At 35.4% G+C, this 20,762-nt stretch overlaps 2 protein-coding genes across 2 annotated transcripts in view; both read left to right on the forward strand.

The window, feature by feature from the left end:
- LOC101737377 (Kv channel-interacting protein 1) overlaps positions 1–13,885 on the forward strand; it is a gene marked incomplete at its 5' end in the record, with an annotated part of 171,746 nt that extends 157,861 nt beyond the window's left edge. The window contains 3 exons of the mRNA XM_021352202.3: positions 12,759–12,832; positions 13,225–13,437; positions 13,690–13,885. Of these exons, the coding sequence (XP_021207877.3) occupies positions 12,759–12,832; positions 13,225–13,437; positions 13,690–13,800 (398 nt within the window). The remainder of the gene's footprint in view (positions 1–12,758; positions 12,833–13,224; positions 13,438–13,689) is intronic.
- Positions 8,964–10,518, forward strand: Smt3 (ubiquitin-like protein SMT3). The gene is given in 3 exon segments (NM_001043945.1): positions 8,964–9,107; positions 9,252–9,368; positions 9,962–10,518. Coding segments are annotated over 3 exon segments (276 nt in total). The 5' UTR covers positions 8,964–9,089; the 3' UTR covers positions 10,103–10,518.
- Positions 13,886–20,762: the final 6,877 nt, after the last annotated feature.

Genomic DNA, 20,762 nt, shown 5'->3' on the forward strand with positions numbered 1-20,762 from the left:
TATTCGGGTATCAACCCACTAACAGTTGATACGTTCAGGAATCGAACCCGAACGGCGTCCGGCCACAAGCAAAACGATGTCGGTAAATTAAACGAAACAATACGAGAAATAGTTCTATATTACGACAACACGATACACTACAGATTATTAACAAATTAACGAGACACAAAACAAACGACTAACAAATATATGAAAATACAATAATGAGAGAAACGCGCGATCAGTACGAGGCTTTGTGGCGGACTGCCGGCGCAGCAGCCCGGCGTCACCTGCGATAACGCGGCCGCGCGTTGGCTCCTGATTGGCGCGCGCACGCATCACGCAATCAGGAGCCAATCAGGCGCATAACGCATTTCGTGTGACATGCTATACTCTCTAGTACGATTTTGGTCCCCATAATTTTCATACCCCGGGCCTATATATGTAAATCGATTCTTAAGGAGTAAACTCCAATAGTAAAAAATGCACTAATTTAAGCAAAAAACAATTTAAAACAAAGATTTTCCGCTTTATTTTGGTATGTAGTGGTGAGTATTAAAATGGAACAATGGTCACCTGTCTGACTACAGGAGAGTTATCTTTGGTTGATTGATTTGAAAATAAGGTGTCGGTTGAAAAGTTGTCGATAGTATAAGCTGTAGTTAGGAGCAGCAATTTGAATACTTATAATTACTATCTGGATCTAAAATTCTCGGAGACCAATGAGGTATATTTTCTCTTAAAAGGCAATTTGTTGGAGTATTTTTGCAGTAATTGCCAAACGCGGTTCCCAGTAATCTTTATTTTTTATTTTTTTATTGCCGTAGAGGCAGACGACCGTACGGCCCACCTGATGGAGAGTGATTATCGTCTCTCATGGACGTCAGCAATGCTAGGGGTAGAGCCAAGCCGCTACCTACCCTTTAATACTCTCCGCAAGCCTTCGTTTGAAGAAGGATATATCATAGCGCTAGGAAAACACTGTGGAGGGGAGCTCATTCCAAAGTCCGATGGTACGTGGCAAAAAAGATCTCTGGAAACGCACTGTGTATGAACGCAGTGGCTCCAGGTAGTATGGATGAACTCTCTACTCCAATGGCGGGCGATGCGATGGTATAAACGAGATGATGATATCATCTCAAACAGTTCCTCAGAGCAATTTAATATTATAAGCCTTTCAATATTTATACTAACATTGCGTGTTATCTTTATAAACTCATTTAAGTCGAAATATGAAGCAGTTACAAATCGCATGCAGTCTTTTATGCAATTTATTATAAATAAAGTTCTCATGGTGTTTCATTTATTCTATAATCCTTACAAAGCAACCCTTTCCCTATAACATTCGATTAACATAAATTACGACATAAGCCTACAGGTAAGTGATAATTTACATGTCATCACTATGATAGTTATATAAGCGGCCAATCCAAAAGGGAACATTTAATATTCTCTTAGCAGTATTAGTATTGCAACTTAGTTTTACTCGTGGAACCTTTTGTTACAAAGTATTATAAAATGGCATACACACCGCCGAGAATAGAGGAAGATGGCGAAACGTCATCCAGAGAAGGATTTTTTTGTTGTGTTATGTGGTTACTGAAACCCATAAACATCTACAACGTAAATGCGCCACCCACCTTGAGATATAAGTTCTAAGGTCTCAGTATAGTTGCAACGGCTGCTCCACCCTTCAAACCGAAACGCAATACTGCTTCACGGTAGAAATAGGCAGGGTGGTGGTACCTATCCGTGCGGACTCACAAGATGTCCTACCAACAGTAATTACGCAATGGGAGGAGATGGCCACGACTCTCAGACATGAGGAATGCGACTCATGGAGGAGGATTATAAAATTTCTCATAATTAAAACTTTAATCTGTAAGTTACAAATAGGACATCAATATAAAATGATCTTGTTATCAACAGATTTATCATAGATTCGTGTGACTTTCCCTTCAAAATTACATTACTGGTAGATTCTTTATTGGCAAACTAGAACAATATTGGTCCAGTTTTAAGCAATTATCGAAGACTAGGCATCACAACTGGTTACCTTCAATGAGACAATCTTAGACTAACGGCTGACTTACTGAAAATGAGATTTTTTTTGGTATATTTAAGTTTCTGTACTGAAATAAATGTTTTAGTTTCTTTTTAAATCACACGTTCTACAAGTTGCAATAACACATTGGTTAATTAATATACAATCTTCTATTATATATTAGAGTCAAAATTGTTCTAAAATGCATTGGTTAATCAATATTCTGTATTAGTCTCAAAATTGTTCTAAAATCCAATTCAATTAATCCTATTGTCTTAACCAAATATAAACCAGGTAAGGTCAAAGGTGTCCCCGGGTACAAAGCTAATAAAATATGCCGACCGTACTCAAAGAATGAAATGGGGACATGAAAAACGCATCACATAATCATAATAATATAACCCCATCAAGTTAAGTAGGCTCCGGAAAGCCGAGCAGGGTTGTCGACAGAAATATTTGATTTCCAACTAGATTATTAAAAAGAAAGCTTTATACTTGTTAATGTGCTCATCTTCACAATATGCATCTTAAAAATACAGTAACACACTAGTGGTGTTCTAAGCGAGGTTCTGACGCGAGTTGTTGTGCAATTTTTTTTTTTGTACCGCGGAAAATCACCGGATCCTCGACCGGCGGATGGGGTATGTGGGAGTTGAACCTCACCAAAAACTCCTGCCGCTCACAGCCAGCGGCCGACCCGGTCATGGGTGCAGCTTGCCGCACACCAGCCTATACGGGCTCCCCAATGGGTTCCGCTTCGAGCGCCTCCAAGAGTGTCCCCATGTTCTGTTCCTTGAACCGTCAAGCGATAGGAGGTTTTAGTCGATTCAACTCCGACATGCTCTACCTACACTCAACCCATAGGCGGAAGACCAGCAATTTCCTCATGACCGAAAAAAAATACTGGTAGGAGGCGTACAGTGAGCTCGAAGGCGAAAGTTTATCTATCAAACCTACTTATTTTTTGCCGCGTAACAGTCCATTCTGGTTTTTGGTATTCATAAGCCTTATATCTATGCAATTGACACTTCGACTCCACATCTTAGGGTGACAGGTGATGTCTACTTCTTACTATACCTAGTAAAAAAGTACATCGTTTCTGTTAGATTTCAAATTTAAATACTATCATCCATCCTTATTATTTACTGCACAGCAATTAAAATAGTCAATGCTAATGCAGTAGATAGTATCTATATCTGAAATCCTCATTGTAATTCATATTGAGTCTGATACATTAGGTATAGGAGAGAAGCCGCATCATTATCACGATTCCAGAAGGTTTTTAATACTGGATCGTTAAAAATATATTACGTCTTCTCGTTATTTTCCAATAACGTATTGTGTATTTACATAGCCGCGTATTCAGGGCAACGTAGGGTTTTATTTTCTGGCCGATATTTTACCTGCATCGGCGCATAATAGTGAGCGCTCAATGCACCGGAATACATCGAAATACTGAGGATAATGGCTTCGAAATTCTATTTGGAAGCAAGCTTATTTTATTTCTTCTCTGTATTCACTATTTAATTGTCTTGAATAAGGGTTAAGTAATAAGTATACCTTAAACGCTAAAATATGATAATACAAAATAATAAGAAAAAACAAAACTGACATCAACAAAATGAAATAAGATTGGCATCAACACAGTCGAACTCAATTAAATATGCATTATTAAAGATAACTCAAAAAACACATGAAAATCACCAGAATTTGATTGATTTTAATTTGATTAAAAACTAATGATCAGTATCGGTTCACCAATAAAAACGTTCTGAGGTAAAAAACAACATAATAAAAAAATACTATCGCGTTAATAGCCTCCCCATTTTTTAAATCGGTTAAATTTAATTTACAAACGTTCTTTACGCCAGACATATTATATAAATCATATATATAAATTACCAGATACGTAGATCACATTTTTATGTATAAGCTTCGACAGCAACTTATCATGCCATAAGCTTATTCGGCCATTTGACAGAAGATACAAAATGAGGTTTTATAGTCAGACACGCCTAATTCACAAAATGTTGATGCTATGGGCTAAATGTCACGTCGAGTTCTCGACGAGGACGGTGATGAGTTTTGGTTTCGGCCAGCGATCGGAAGTTTGGTCACGTTAAAGGACTTATTGCTACTAGAATAAAAACAACCGCGTCATCGTCGAAGAAGGCTAAAGCAGTGACTGGTAGATGTATACTGAGCAAGAGCAGATCTAGGAGCTAGCTAGACATGGTAGATAGTTTTTTTTTTGTAACTAGTGGTAGGATTTGTTGTTAGTTCGCGCGGATAGGTACCACCACACTGCCTGTAGTGCGTTTCAAATAAGAATGTGCACGTCAATGACCTTGAGCTGTAAAAATATTTGAATAGGAACAAAAAAAATCTTATGTTTAGTGAATTTTCTGCATAATTATGTGGACTAATTATTTATTTATTTATTGAAGTGAAACTTCCTTATCGGCGTTGGAAAAAAATTTACCGTCACATTTTTCGGTTTCGCGTCACTTTTTTCCGTTACGCGCCATCTGTTTTGTATTCATGTCTATGATAATAAAATCCTTTTGTTTAAACTTTATCTAATTTAACTTTTTTGTATTCATGTCTATGATAATAAAATCCTTTTGTTTAAACTTTATCTAATTTAACTTTATTTAACCAATTTCTAGAAAGTTGCATGTAGATCATTTTTCGAAAAATAAGGCCATAAACAAGTTTCACTTCTTACGTGTGTACACTAGTACACGCACACATTTTTTTTTTATTGCTCTTGTAGGCAGACGAGCATACGGCCCACCTGATGGTGAGTGGTTACCGTCGCCCATGGACTTCAGCAATGCCAGGGGCAGAGCCAAGCTGCTGCCTACCGCAATTGATAATTAATATGTTTGTTTTAATGAACCATACACACCTATATAATTTCCTTGAAATGTTGAGTACTGGTCGAGGTAAATTAAAAATAAATTTAGATTATATTTAAAAAATACACCTATATAAAAATTAAGGCTGCAACACTGTCGGGCCGTATAATCTATGGATGGGCGAAGATGATGATCATAATTTCTCAAGCAGTGGGATCAGTGGAATCGGCAAACTCGAAAATTTGGATTATGAATAAATATTTAAAAATTCCGACCTTTTTTTACTGACTTCAACTATTTTTTTCGATTTGACAGCTATGACGTCACAATATGGCGCAGGTCCATGCACATTCTTATTTGAAAAGCATTATATTTCTGCCGTGAAGCAGTAATGCGTTTCGGCTTAAAGGGTGGGACAGCCGTTGTACTATAAAAACGGTGAACTTAGAACTATTTATCTCAAGGTACGTGGCGGCATTTATGTTGTAGATGTCTGTGGGTTCAGGTAACCACTTAACATCAGGTGGGCCGTGAGCTCATTCACCTACCTAAGCAATAAAAAACTTTATGATTGTAGGGAAGCTAACTCAACCTCTACCTCCTTAATGACTATATCAGTGTTTTAGAGGCGTATTGGAAATTGTGAGGGTCCGACCTGGACGATAATATAAAAAGTGGGATGGTGTGAGTTCTTCGTATTCAGTATGGTACGATTTATATGCTCTACAAATCATATGTCAAAATCGTGTCTATATTTACTATTAGTTGGGCGTCTTGTAAGCCTGCACGGGTAGATCCTACCACCCTATTTCTGCTGCGAAGCAGTGATGCTTTACGGTTTGAAGGGTGGAGCAGCCATTATACTTATAGAACTGAGACTTAGAAATCATTTCTCAAGGTGAGTGGCCGTATTTATGCTAATGCTGTCTATGGACTCCGGTAACCATTTAAGATCTCCATGGGCTATGATTAGCTTCTTACTTATAGATGTGAGGGTTACGGAAAATGAAAATAGTACGAATAATATATGCGAATTTCGGTTTTTGTATTCCTAAAATAGTGTCGTGTTCCTAAAAAAGTTAAAGTCAACGACTGAGTCTTTGAGAATAAATGTATATATCAGCATGTGTAAAAAAAAACCTTGATATAATTTAAATAATAATTTTCATATATTGGTAATAACAAAAACCGAACAGGGTCGCTAGAGTGTTTCGATCAGTAGTTTAATGACTACTTAGTTGACAATTTAGTTGATGTAAAAAAGATCGGAACTTTAGTAAAGTTCCTATCCTCGTAACTCAAAAACGAACGGTAAACTTGACAGCAACATTTCGTTTTTAATGAACCAGGCATTTCATTAAATGTAGTAAATACTTTTATTTTTCTATTTATGGTAGGGTAGTATCTTATTATTTCAACTGTAGGAACAAGACCAAAACCAAATTATGCCGTAAATCTCAAAAACCCTCTAAAACGAACGAATTATTATTCGACATGCTTCGGAAAACGAATCACGTCCGTACATATTTTAAATCTGTACCAAAAAGAATTATTCGTCGGTTTAGCAATTATTCGCAACTGGCCCGGTTGTTATCGCTGCGAACCCAGTACGACGATGGTCTACAAATCTGCACGCGCAACACAAACATTGCACGGGAACAACAATCGTTGCCCATAAAAACCACATGTTTGAAAAATGTCCATTTTATTAACAGCAACGAGAGCCGTACTCACGTGTTGAAATGTAAATGAGCAACCGTTTGGTTGTTTGTAAGCTTTTTTTTTTTATTAAGACACTGAAATCTTATAAAGCGAAAACAATTGTAATGATATCACAATTTATAAAGATTAATTTAATTTGGTGGTAAAGTTTCCTTTTACTAACAAAAATGTTGGTATTTTTGTCTCTTTTTTTCTCTCCCTACCCTCCTGCGTCTTTTATCCCTTTGTGTTAAACTTCGTACAATTTCTGTTGGTACTCCTACCTATTCGCTAGTAACATAAGAGGCTATTCTAGCTACGCCCGAACGCGTACGTGAACTCACGGACTCAATCTGAGAGAATTTGCTAACACTAGCCCTAGCAGGAGCAGTGCTTCGCAGAATCTACCACCGGATCGGAATCACGACCCACTGAGAAGATCCGGCGAGAAACTCAGTGGGCTGTATCTATGGGCCGGTTAGTACTTTAGACAAAGGTTTTGTCATAGTATATACTACCAACGTACGACGGTACATGAGAGCCACGTTCTTACTGTCTCATAATCGTGATACCGTTTTCAGAACTCCCTGATGATAGACATATAAATATGAGTAGGCTTTGTTACCAGTTGGAATAGGTCGTAAGCCAAGGGGAAATTATAGACAGTCCAACCCTAAAATCTGAGTGATCTTAGACTCTAACGATACCTGACGATGACCTTTAAAATCTCGTTTAATATTACTTTACCTGACATCAAACTTTTGAATTAACTTAATAAGAGCTATGGAGCTTATGAAATCGTTGTGGCCTAAAGAATAAGACGTCTGGTGGATTCGTATGTGGTGGTAGTAACGCTGTGGTGGTAGGCTGGTGTAACGATGTTCGAATCCCGCTGGCAGGTATCAATTTTTGTAATGAAATTCGTACTTAACAAATGCTCACGATTGACTTCCGCGTGTATTAAAAATCAAACCCGAAAAATAATAATTTGCGTAATTACTGGTAGTAGGACGTCCTGTGAGTCCGCACGGATACCATCACTCTGCCTATTTCTGCCATGAAGCAGTAATTTCGCTTTGAAGGGTGGAGCAGCCGTTGTACTGTAAAACTGAAACCTTAGAACCCATATCTCAAGGTAGGTGGTGGCATTTACATTGTAGATATCTATGAGCCCCGGTGACCACTTAACATCAGGTGGGCCGTGATCTCATCCACCCACCTAAGTAATAAAAAAAGTTAGTTCCGCATTAATGCTATATGAGATATACAATCAGTATAATCTGTTTTCCTGTTCTTTGAATCGTGGAAATAGAGAGTACGTTGTTAGTTACCCTATTTTTGGCGGGTGGACGAATTCAGGTTCAAACAGGAAGGGTGGAGTTTGTATCAAACTGCTCAAGCGCTCCCGAAGAAGACCAAAGAGGTCGATGGTAGCTACTTCGTATGTGCCTCAACCACCGGATCGGAATCGCGAGCCGCTGAAATAATTGAGAAAATCAGTGAGCTGATGTGATGAGCTAAGTTTTACATCGAACTTTTCTCCAAGTTCAGCAAGTATAATAATAATCTTGGATCCAGTGTGCTTAGTGCGAGTTTTTTAACGTTCTCGATAGCGTAAAAGTTAACACCAATTTGTATGCAGTTGGAACAGCGCCTCTAGCTGCAAACGTAGGCAAAAGCTCCAATTCCATACAAATTTGAATTAACTTTTACGCTATCGAGAACGTTAAGAAACTGGCACTAAGCACACTGGTCCCTTTTTGTTCCTACACTGAAATAATGAAACATACAACTTCGAAGAATCATAATCAAATTTTACCCCATGCTTTTTCGTCATAGTCAGAGGTAATAATTTGACTAACCAATATATTACCAATATATGTGTATTTGATGTTTAATCTTGGCTGTTTAGAATATAAAAAAAGCGTGTAACGGAACGTAATTACCGACTTTTCCCCTCCCTAGCGATTTCCGTTAAAATCTATCGAGAGATACAACACTATCAACGGAAACAGCTTTTGTTGAAAGGTTGGTACATGCAGTTATATTGATTAATTGGCTTTTTAACTAGATTTTAAGCTACGTTTAGTATAAAGTATTGAAATTATTAATGTACTATTATTGAAATAATCTAGTTACAGAAATAAAACTGTAAAATGCTTCTATGAATCAATAGGAACAACAAGAACAGGATTGTAGACGAAACTTGAAAATTAAATATTTTTTTTATAACAATCCTTTATAATCCTAGATATTCTGATATCTTTTAATTCCGACAAGCAGCTTATAAGTCCATTTCGACGCTCTCATTGCGCAGAAGCGCGCCATTTGCACCGTGAAATGTTGGCAGCACTGTACCTTTTCCGCCAAGCTACGACCGGACGCCATTACCACGCCATCGCACAAGCTGTCATTTACGCGTTCGTTTGTGAAAACAGATACCAAATCAGTTTGTCAATTCACAGTTTTGTATTAATAGTTTCTAGAACCACATTAATCTCAAAATGGCTGATGAAAAGAAGGTATGTGTGCATTGCGTATTATCAGTGTATAAAACAAAACATTCGATACCGACATGGCGACATCTTAAAGTGTGGTTATATCTTCAAATTACAACTAAATCTCTTTCACGGCATAACTTATTGAATTGCTAACTTATTTTTCAGGGAGAAAACGAACACATTAATCTGAAAGTATTAGGTCAAGATAACGCAATTGTACAATTCAAAATAAAGAAACACACACCTCTCAGGAAATTGATGAATGCTTATTGTGATAGAGCAGTAAGTAAATTACATATTTATTATTGAAGTACCTACTTAACCTACATCTTGAGTAAAATCGATTTATAATTTAGACAAAGACGACGGTTTTTTTAAACTAAAACCAATACTACCTGTTTTCTGTGAATCGATTTACTTACAATTATTTTCAAATCGTAAACTATTACAAATAAGATGCCCATCATAATTAATACTTAATATTATATATCATGTCAATTGGATTTTTCGTTTATTTTTTATAAACTTCGTTCACCCAATGATCGAAATTCGACTAGCGACGGATACCTCAAGATTTAAATTGCATTAAAATAAATTTTGTCTTGTTAATGAAAATCGACAAGGAACTAACTTTTCCAAATATTTACATTGATAAAAGAAAATATTGTCAATAGATGTTACATTAACCTAAAATTAGTAACAAGAACTGTTTTGTCTTTTCCCATTTAAACACATTCTCAATAGCAAAATCATAACGGACTTTTTATTTCATATCTATTGGTTAAAGCGTACATTGATATTAGTTTATTAAGTAGTAAGAACAACAATGCTGATTTTATGTGACGTCTTACACAAATAATCATTTTGTTTTTCAGGGTCTATCAATGCAGGTAGTGCGATTCAGATTTGATGGGCAACCAATAAATGAGAATGACACTCCAACATCACTTGAGATGGAAGAGGGCGACACAATAGAGGTTTACCAACAGCAGACCGGAGGAGTGTCCCTAGTGTAAATTTAATAATCTTAAGGATTGACCATCTCCAATGGGTCAAAATCAATGAGGTGTACCCGTCTCAAGCTCTAACCTTAAGTTAATTTTAAAGAAACATCATTTGTATCTGTAAAAGTGTTAGGAAGTAATTTTGTGACACATAATAGCATAGCCGAGCTACGCAAAGCATTATGCGTCTCAAATAACTTGTGGTAAGGTAAATTATAAGTATACCAAATGCTGTAGGTAACTTCAACAATTCCATTGTGATATGTTTAGTTGACACGTCTACGAAGGCAAGACTGTTGTAGTGCTGCAGTAATAAAGCAAATGCAAACCTAGCCTATTATGGTATCTAATTTATTGGGCCTATGTCCATTTCGACATCAGTTCTGTAACCAACGATATCTGAAACAAAATAAATGTAATATGTATTATTCTTCTGTTTCATTTATTTTTTCCTTTATTGCTGAATCTTTTAACTCGTTTATCACAAGCTGGATCAGCATGTGGTCATGCCTGCTGCCCCGTCTCGTGTAAAACGTTCCAATGCAATCTGCTTACATCACATAAACACCAATACAGCAAATGCGACTAGATAAAAATCGTTTAAAAAAAACCTATTTAATCATCATGAATAATAGGTATGAATGAGTCACCAGCAATGATGACTTCATAATTTACATAAGTGCATTTAAAATGAAAAGCCGGTCTAATCTGCCCAGTTGGTATTATGAATTTACTGGAGTGTCATGTAGCCGCAATCGGTAAATTTTATTTAAAAAACTGCATCGTACCTTTTTAATCGAAACAAAATTGCTGCACGATAGAAGGGTGCCGCTGGGAATGTGCTCACATGTAATACGGCAGCAGAAACAGTTCCGAAGCCTGTGTCGCCTATTTGCTTTCACAAGTCGTAGATATAATTAAAACTACTTTCAATATTTCATTTTATGCATTATGGTTACATTTTTTCCGACGTTTCCTATACTTTACAGTTTTCGTGGCCACATAAGACACGTAAAAGTCGTTTTAACTACCTGTATCTTTTCATGATTAGTCGAAGCGGCTTCTTTTGTGCCCTCACGAAAAAACTTAACTACTACAAAATGCAGTTTATGTGAAATATTTTGGTCGATCGATCTCAAAGAAGTGTTTCATGTTTATGTTATAGTAAAATAATTTGAAAGAATTATATTTAAATCAAGGAAATAGTATACATGTGATGTGTCACCACGTAAGCATACCTTCATGAAATTAATAAAAAAAATTAAACAAGACAAATGGTCGCGGAATACTGCCGCCTGATCTAGATTTTTTTTTTTTTTAATGAAGTATTACTGGTGGCCCGGAGGCCTTTCCAGTTTCACCAGGACAGGTAGATTTAATTATGAATAATAGTCTAACAAAAAATAATAAAAAAAAATTTAATCTCGACATTACTTCTCCAGCATAGTTCCGTTGTGACAGCTAGCTCCTTAGCTTACCTTATTTAGTAACCTGACTCCAATTAATTTCTATTCTGATATTTTGCCGACCGCAGCTTTATTATTGCCAAGGAGGGTAAATGCGAAACAATGTACTATTTATCACACTGTCAGCCTAATCTAACTCAATGAAGAAATCATATTGTACCTATAGTCTATACTTAAAACGAAAAACTAAATAATTTTGAAAAATAAACTCCATATCATTGTTAGTTATTCTATTCTACTTTCATTGGTAGGTACGTAATAATATTGCAGTCAGTCTATTTTCTGTACAGAAAAAAATGATCTGTTAATTTATCAGGCGCCCAGATAAAATAAATCAAGAATTGCAGTCAGTCTATTTTCTGTACAGAAAAAAAATGATCTGTTAATTTATCAGGCGCCCAGATAAAATAAATCAAGAATACATATATTATGTATCTATTATAGTATTCTTATACGTAGTACCTAAGTACTATATTAACTGTAGCATTACAATTGTTACATAATTGTTCAACCGATTTTTTAACATTTACCTCAGCTTAGGTAGGTATTAGGAGTTTTGTGTATCGTAGAAATACTATCGAATCGCGCATTAGCTTTGTCAGTGGGTACATTTATTTTACATCATACACTGAGTTCTATCAACATACATAACATAACAACATAAATGAACGTAAACATTTTTATTCGCAATCCAAATTGTGTTCTTGTTATTTCTGGTCAGTGGATCTTGTGCCTAATCATAAAAATATTAACTAATAATCGGAAAATACGTAGGTATAGGTACCTATTTAACCTTGGCTTCCCTGAATGACTGCTTCCTTATCATCCACCCATATTCATATTATTCTCAACTTTTTTCTCCCCTAGTCCCTACTTGCGAATTACCTAGGTAGGGCATGTTGCACGCCCGCACGGATTCCATCTTCTTGCCTATTTCTGCCGCGACATGATTCCGGTTTCAAAGTATGAATAGCTACTGTACCATGGTTTTAATCTTATCTCAAAATGAAAATCAGATAAGCAGCATTTTGGCTATGGTGTCCATGGCCTCCAATAGCCAGTTAACAGCAGGTGGACAGAGAGAGTCCTTGGTTGGATTTACATTTTTTTTATAAAAGTTATATTTTTATAAACAAAGTCCTCTGTCAATAATCACCAACCTTAGATTACAAATCTAATTTTAATGATGATCTTCTTTTCAGCTAATACCGCCCAATACGCGCACTATGTATTCAACACATTGGACCAAGACAGAAGTGGATTGTTAAGTTTTGAGGTGAGAAACAAATGATGCCGAACTAGAACCACGTTGCGTTTCGGTTTGAAGGGTGAGGCAGCCGTTGTAACTATACTGAGACCTTAGAACTTGTATCTCAAGGTGCGTGGTGGCATTTATGTGGTAGATGTCTATGGGCTCCAGTAATCACTTAACACCACGTGGGCTGTGAGCTCGTCCAACAAACTAAGCAATAAAAATAATAAAAACGTGTATATATTAACTATTAGAAGGAAATATATTAACATGTTTGTATTCCCGTATACATGAACACTAATAAACACAATGTTAATAAATATTAATAAATACATACCTAAAGCAGAGTTCTACTTAGTAGACAGCTTGAAACAAGATAATTAAAAAAGTTCTAATCAAATCTGTGTTAATTGCAGGAGTTTGTGACTGGATTATCGATCCTGTCGAGGGGAACTTTGGAAGAAAAGCTGCGATGGACTTTCTCTTTATATGATATTAACGGCGACGGTTACATTACCAAAGAAGAGATGACAGAAATTGTTTCAGCGATATACGATCTCATGGGCAAGATCGTTGAACCCATCGTCGATGACGACGTAGTTAGAGATAAAGTTGAAAGACTATTCCAGGTGAATATTATTTCTTATTATATTTTTAAGCAATAAGTTACTAATAAGGTAATGCTACAAGTATATTTAAGCACTCTACAACCTGCCTGCATGTTGATTCAGTGAATATTAAAAAAAAAACAATGGGTATATGTAACCAACTCATATAATGTTTGTTAAAATTTATCGTTTCTGATCAATCGTTGTTGTAAAATTGGAAGAACACTTTATTACCTATTTCAAATCTTTCATAAAAAACGTTTTACGTTACAGAAAATGGATCTGAATCGCGATGGTGTGCTAACATTGGACGAATTTCTGGATTGCTGCCTACGCGACGAAGAAATTTCCAGATCAATGGGTGTCTTTGACAGCAACTTCTGACAACCCGCGACTGGCGCACGACCGGCCCGCCGTGCTCCTTTACCATACTCATAAAAAAAACATAATAAATCTATTTACTTACCTACTTATCATTTAATAATTATACTCTATCGTAATCTCGTAGTAAGACCTCTTTTATCTAAGATTCCAATTAAATTATAGTGTTTGTACTCGTGTCGTAGGCACTGAATACTAACTAGTGTATTCTCATTCTAGATTTGAATGATCTAAACGCATGCATATTTACGGCTATAATAATTATGTTAAAATCTTGTAAAACTTTTTCAACTACTAATTTTTGTAACGTACAAATAATTCACTGTATCAAATCTTAATTAACCATCTAAAATTCTGCTCAAATAAGAAAGCGTAAAAAAACTGTCATTTCATTAGATACATACTAATATTTCTCCAGTTTACCCACAGCCTAATTGATGATGAGTAGTCATCGCCGCTCGTGGACATCAACAATGCCAGAGTCACAGCTAAGGCACTTATTACTAAAACAAGTAAAACTAAACCTTGTTCGAACAAGGACAAGTGGTAGCTTTTGGAACACACCAAAGGGGCTCATTCCACTGAGCATCATTGAAGTCTTGAATTGCTTTCTGAAACAATGCAACTCTCCAAGAAATAAGGAAGTACTTTAGTCCAGTAGCGTGTTGTGTGAGTGGATATCACGGGATCGGCTCAAATAGTTTTGTCAGAACATTCCCCATAGAACTTACTATACAAAATAAAGTACCCGTAGACCCAAGCCTTTACCCACATTCAGTCGATTCTCCTGCCTGCCTCTATTCATTTTAATAATATTTGTACCGTTTACAGCTCAGTCAAAAAATACAGTAGTAACTTTATTTTATTAACCTAATAATCGATTCCTAAAAGTAAAAGCAAATATGCATGAGCGGTGTCACCAACTTGCCTATTTTTGCCTCTCTTACTCAATTTGAAGAGACATCTACCTCACGTCTCAAGGTGAGTGGTGTTTTGAATGTTACAATAAATAAACAAACGACTCTGCTAACAATTTAATACCAGATCGGCCGTGGGCTCCTCTGTTCTACTGTAATTAAAAAATCTGAGCTATATGAAAAGTTAAATCATTAAAAAAAACATTTACTAAAGAGAATACTTATTCAATGATTTAATATTAAAGATTTACATATTTTTCCCATTATTTCAAATCAGTCCGGCCATTTTTCATAGAGTTTAGTATACGATCAATTTCTTTGATACTTATTCCTTCAAACTTCAAGCCATCTCGTGTAATGTACCTACTTACCTACCTAAAACTATAGTAGTCTAATATATCGATAGACCGAAAACGCAAGATCCTAACACTGCCATTTATAAAATACCTAAATATGAACTAAGTGGGTATACCGTACCCTCTTTCTGTTTACGAATATGGTGACAAATTTGAATGTCTACTAATATAACATACGAAATTTATATAGCCAATCTTTGTTTAATTATTAAGTACATCGACCACTATTAATAATTCACTGGTTTTAGTTTTAGGACGTTTGCGAACCGGCAAGGGTAGAAAAGACCATCTGCATACTTCTGCGGCGAAACTGTCAGTATTTCTGTTATGGATCCGTTTGATTTTTAAGTATTAGTGGCATTAACGATGTCCATGAGCTCCGGCAACCACTTAACACAAGGATTCTTTCGTCCTCGCCTCAATTGCAAAAAAAACAAAGAACCTAATACGTACCCTTTGCCTCGTAGTATAATATTGTTGGAAAATAGTAATAGAAAACTGAAACATGTCGACATGTTAATACCAAACGCAGTGTAAGCATTTAGAAGATTTAATTTATAAAAATAGGTTTTCATACATATTTTTTTATTACATAGTTGGGTGGACGAGTTCACGACCCCTTTTTTTTATTGCTTAGATTGGTGCATTAGCTCACAACCCACCCATTGGTGTTAAGTGGTTACCGGAGCCCATAGACATCTACAACGTAAATGCCGTCACCCACCTTGAAATATGAGTTCTAAGGTTTCTTTTTTTACAGTACAAAGGTTGCCCCACCCTCCAAACCGAAACGCTTTATGGCTTCACGGCAGAAATAGGTGGGGTGGTGGTACCTCCTACCCGTGCGGACTCACTAGAGGTCCTACCACCAGTTCAACCACCAGTACCTATCCAATCATTTGTTGCAGATAATATTACTGACGCGAATAGTAAACGGTAGGTATAGATCTGAAGATCATTCTAATATTCCCCTAAATGAATCAAATACATAATTACTGTTTTAGTTCATTTACTTATAGATGATTCACATGCAAATGGCCATGTGTGCTTTTCTTTTTTGTGCTCAGCAAAGATTTACTAAGGAGTGATTCTTTTTTAATTTGCGTGAAATGTGAGTCTAAGATAGATTTAATTAAAGTGTATTATGTATGTATATTTTCATAGTGACTGTTAAATGTGGAACCAAATAATGAAATCCTTAAATAATGGAAATGTTAAGAATGCCGTCAAAGGCACGAAAGAAACATTAATAAGACGATAATAAATATTGTAATATAAATTTGTTTGTTATAATCATTGAGCTAATAAATTTAAGAACCTGATAGCTCAATGCTTATATAAATTATTGTTCATTTATGGCTAGAAACATATTAGACTAGACTAAAACAGTCAAAATATTCCATGCAAATTTTAACCATTGTTTATTGGTCGAGCTTATGATAAAAATATGAAATTTACGTGTGTCTTCCCGTTTTAATCCGTTATTTTCAAAAATGCAAGCATCAACTTAACAAAATCCGTAAAAATATCCGCCATAACTTAAGTATGTACCTAATATAATTATTAAATAATATTGATGTTGTGTTTAAATCAATAAATGTGTCTATAGATAGTTAGTTAGGGTTGTAACACAGTCTTATGATGTTCGGATGTTAAATTAGATAAAACGTGAATAAATGTAGCTCGTCAATATTTTCATTTCATTATATACATACCTAGTTACTATTTAATACTTAAGTTGCACAGGACTAGTGAAGATTCATTTCGAACATTTACTTTTAATTAGAGCTGTCCTTAACCTCTTGGAGGCGTTAGGCAGTAGGATAAAAGGGCTCCTGCCATTGTTACATTACTGGGAACATCTTTATTAAATAACATGACGCAAAAGGTATCGTGATTAAGGCAACACACCGAACCGGGTTTTGTTCGATTATATGTATTTCTAATTTACATTGAATAACAACCGGTTTGTTGATAGTCACACAATAATTATAAAACCCATAAATCTCAGGACTCTCGAATACTTTCCGAGAGTGAAATATAAAAAACAGGCCTGCCTTCAATTTACTAATTCACAGTTAAAAGATTTGTTTTTTGAAAGCCACAGTTATGGTTGTATGTATGATTATGTACCTACCTAATTTGTTCAACTTAACATTTTCTTCAGTTTTCGTTTTAACCTCACATTTTTTATTTTCTAATTATTTCAGACGTTTCGGATACAATTTCCGTGATCCGCGACGAGATTACACAGTTTCATTTTTAATTTGTTCAATTTAATGATATAATCCTAGTTCGTATGTACTACATTAGCCATATGACTAGATTCAAATGGCGATAAGTTGTACAAAAAGATGTTCTAATAATATACTACGGTTAAGTGCCAAAGCTTCGTAAATACCTATATGAATACCCTATGAAAATGTGTTTTACATAAATGGACCATTGAGCCAAAAGTAGCATTTATGTTCATGTTGTTATTACAATAGGCCTATTAGACGAATAATCTACTACTTATTAATTGTCGAGTTTTCATTATGGTCCACGTGCTAGAATTAACCCTACAGGTACTTGATGTTAGTTATTGTAGTGTAGATTTTGTCCTATAGGACTTGAAGTTCCATTCGATGTTGTAACGCCAAAGGGGCTTGTGCTATCTATTTTCATTCTTTCATTTGGTCATTCGATGTTTTTAAACAATATTAGGTAAGCGTGTATGTAGATAAGTAGGTACTACATATCAATCGTTTATTCATGTCATCATCTGCTAATGGTGTAAGCAACCCTTGTAGAGTACCTATTCAAAGAATTTTTTTCCAACGATAGTATTTGTTGTCAAGAAATCAATTTAAGCTTTGTAGTCTTGTTAATTTCTGTTTTTATTTCAGTTAAAAACAAGCTGTTTATATTCTTTTATTTCGGTATAATAAGTGTAAGTAATGAAACAATTTTAAAATATCGAAACACATTCTAGGTAAACGTCATAAAAATAGGAATATGGCTCATTTGAAAACCACATTATTTTGTGTGAAATTCAGACTGTTGGTAGTTAATAACGTGAGCCCTGTTATTCCGATGGCTTAGATTAATCGTCCCGTGTGAACCTATTTATTGTCGTGGACACTGCAGTATGTATTTAGAAAAGAAAACTATTACATAATAGATTATAAGTATGGAATCGTTTATTTACAAGTTGTATGTGTATTTTATAGAAAAATAAATAAAACTAATTAAATATTTGTTTCAATCGACTTCGTAATTAATACCATATTTTCTTTCTGCAATAGAGCCTATCAAGTATAGCCATCTGGAGCGGGTAAAGGTATTGATGTCGCTTCAACAATCATCTCTCATTCGCCTCTAACCCTGTAATCTCTTCATTCGGGAATTCACCGGACTCCTCCCATGTTCCTAGTAGACATTAGGCTATTCTGTGAGCACTGTAAGTCAATTTAATTAAGTAACTACTCTGTATTACTGTAAGTCACCGTCAATTTATTAAAGTAGGTATACTGCGAAGCCGTTCCTTTAAGGATTTCTACATTGGATAATGTTTAAAACGAAACTCAGTACAATGTACAGTAATCAACGTTTTTGAGGATGTTTTCACTTCAACAAAAAATATTGTTTAAATTTGTTTATATTTGAAAACTTAATATTCATTTTATTATATTTTCAGTTGTATTAATCTTACCTTAGCACCTTACCTCGAAAACACCAGTGTTCACAGTAGAAAAATTGCCCCTAGAAAATATTTGCCTAGGATACTGACTGTATTGTCAGTTCATAACGGAACGAATTTCTCCCCAGTAAAAGCAACCGAACAGTGCTCGCAATGTTTATCCGAACATAGCCGTAGTCTGCGACCACTTGATCTGGTCTAAAACAAATTCAAAGCTTGTTTTTTTTTTTTTTCCTACCTAATCTGATAGCCTTAGAGGCTATTTCAGCGTAACCGTGGCTAGTAGGTGAGCTCACGGGGCTCAAACCTGATGACGTTGCTAACACGAACCCTAGCAAGAGTCGTGCTTCGCAGAATCTACCACCGGATCGGAAACGCGACCCACTGAGAAGATCCGGCGGGAAACTCAGTGGGCTGTGTCTGAGAGTAGCTTATGTGATTGATATGATCCGTCGCGGTATTCGTAAATGCCAGTTAGCTATGTAATATTTTTTTTATTGCTTAGATGGTTACTATTTAATACTTAAGTTGCACAGGACTAGTGAAGATTCATTTCGAACATTTACTTTTAATTAGAGCTGTCCTTAACCTCTTGGAGGCGTTAGGCAGTAGGATAAAAGGGCTCCTGCCATTGTTACATTACTGGGAACATCTTTATTAAATAACATGACGCAAAAGGTATCGTGATTAAGGCAACACACCGAACCGGGTTTTGTTCGATTATATGTATTTCTAATTTACATTGAATAACAACCGGTTTGTTGATAGTCACACAATAATTATAAAACCCATAAATCTCAGGACTCTCGAATACTTTCCGAGAGTGAAATATAAAAAACAGGCCTGCCTTCAATTTACTAATTCACAGTTAAAAGATTTGTTTTTTGAAAGCCACAGTTATGGTTGTATGTATGATTATGTACCTACCTAATTTGTTCAACTTAACATTTTCTTCAGTTTTCGTTTTAACCTCACATTTTTTATTTTCTAATTATTTCAGACGTTTCGGATACAATTTCCGTGATCCGCGACGAGATTACACAGTTTCATTTTTAATTTGTTCAATTTAATGATATAATCCTAGTTCGTATGTACTACATTAGCCATATGACTAGATTCAAATGGCGATAAGTTGTACAAAAAGATGTTCTAATAATATACTACGGTTAAGTGCCAAAGCTTCGTAAATACCTATATGAATACCCTATGAAAATGTGTTTTACATAAATGGACCATTGAGCCAAAAGTAGCATTTATGTTCATGTTGTTATTACAATAGGCCTATTAGACGAATAATCTACTACTTATTAATTGTCGAGTTTTCATTATGGTCCACGTGCTAGAATTAACCCTACAGGTACTTGATGTTAGTTATTGTAGTGTAGATTTTGTCCTATAGGACTTGAAGTTCCATTCGATGTTGTAACGCCAAAGGGGCTTGTGCTATCTATTTTCATTCTTTCATTTGGTCATTCGATGTTTTTAAACAATATTAGGTAAGCGTGTATGTAGATAAGTAGGTACTACATATCAATCGTTTATTCATGTCATCATCTGCTAATGGGGTAAGCAACCCTTGTAGAGTACCTATTCAAAGAATTTTTTTCCAATGATAGTATTTGTTGTCAATAAATCAATTTAAGCTTTGTAGTCTTGTTAATTTCAGTTTTTATTTCAGTTAAAAACAAGCTGTTTATATTCTTTTATTTCGGTATAATAAGTGTAAGTAATGAAACAATTTTAAAATATCGAAACACATTCTAGGTAAACGTAGTCATAAAAAAAGGAATATGGCTCATTTCAAAACCACATTATTTTGTGTGAAATTCAGACTGTTGGTAGTTATAATAACGTGAGCCCTATTATTCCGATGGGTTAGATTAATCGTCCCGTGTGAACCTATTTATTGTCGTGGACACTGCAGTATGTATTTAGAAAAGAAAACTATTACATAATAGATTATAAGTATGGAATCGTTTATTTACAAGTTGTATGTGTATTTTATAGAAA

This window comes from Bombyx mori, chromosome 23, assembly GCF_030269925.1.
Source record: "Bombyx mori chromosome 23, ASM3026992v2".
In the NCBI taxonomy this organism is placed as follows: Eukaryota; Metazoa; Arthropoda; class Insecta; order Lepidoptera; family Bombycidae; genus Bombyx; species Bombyx mori.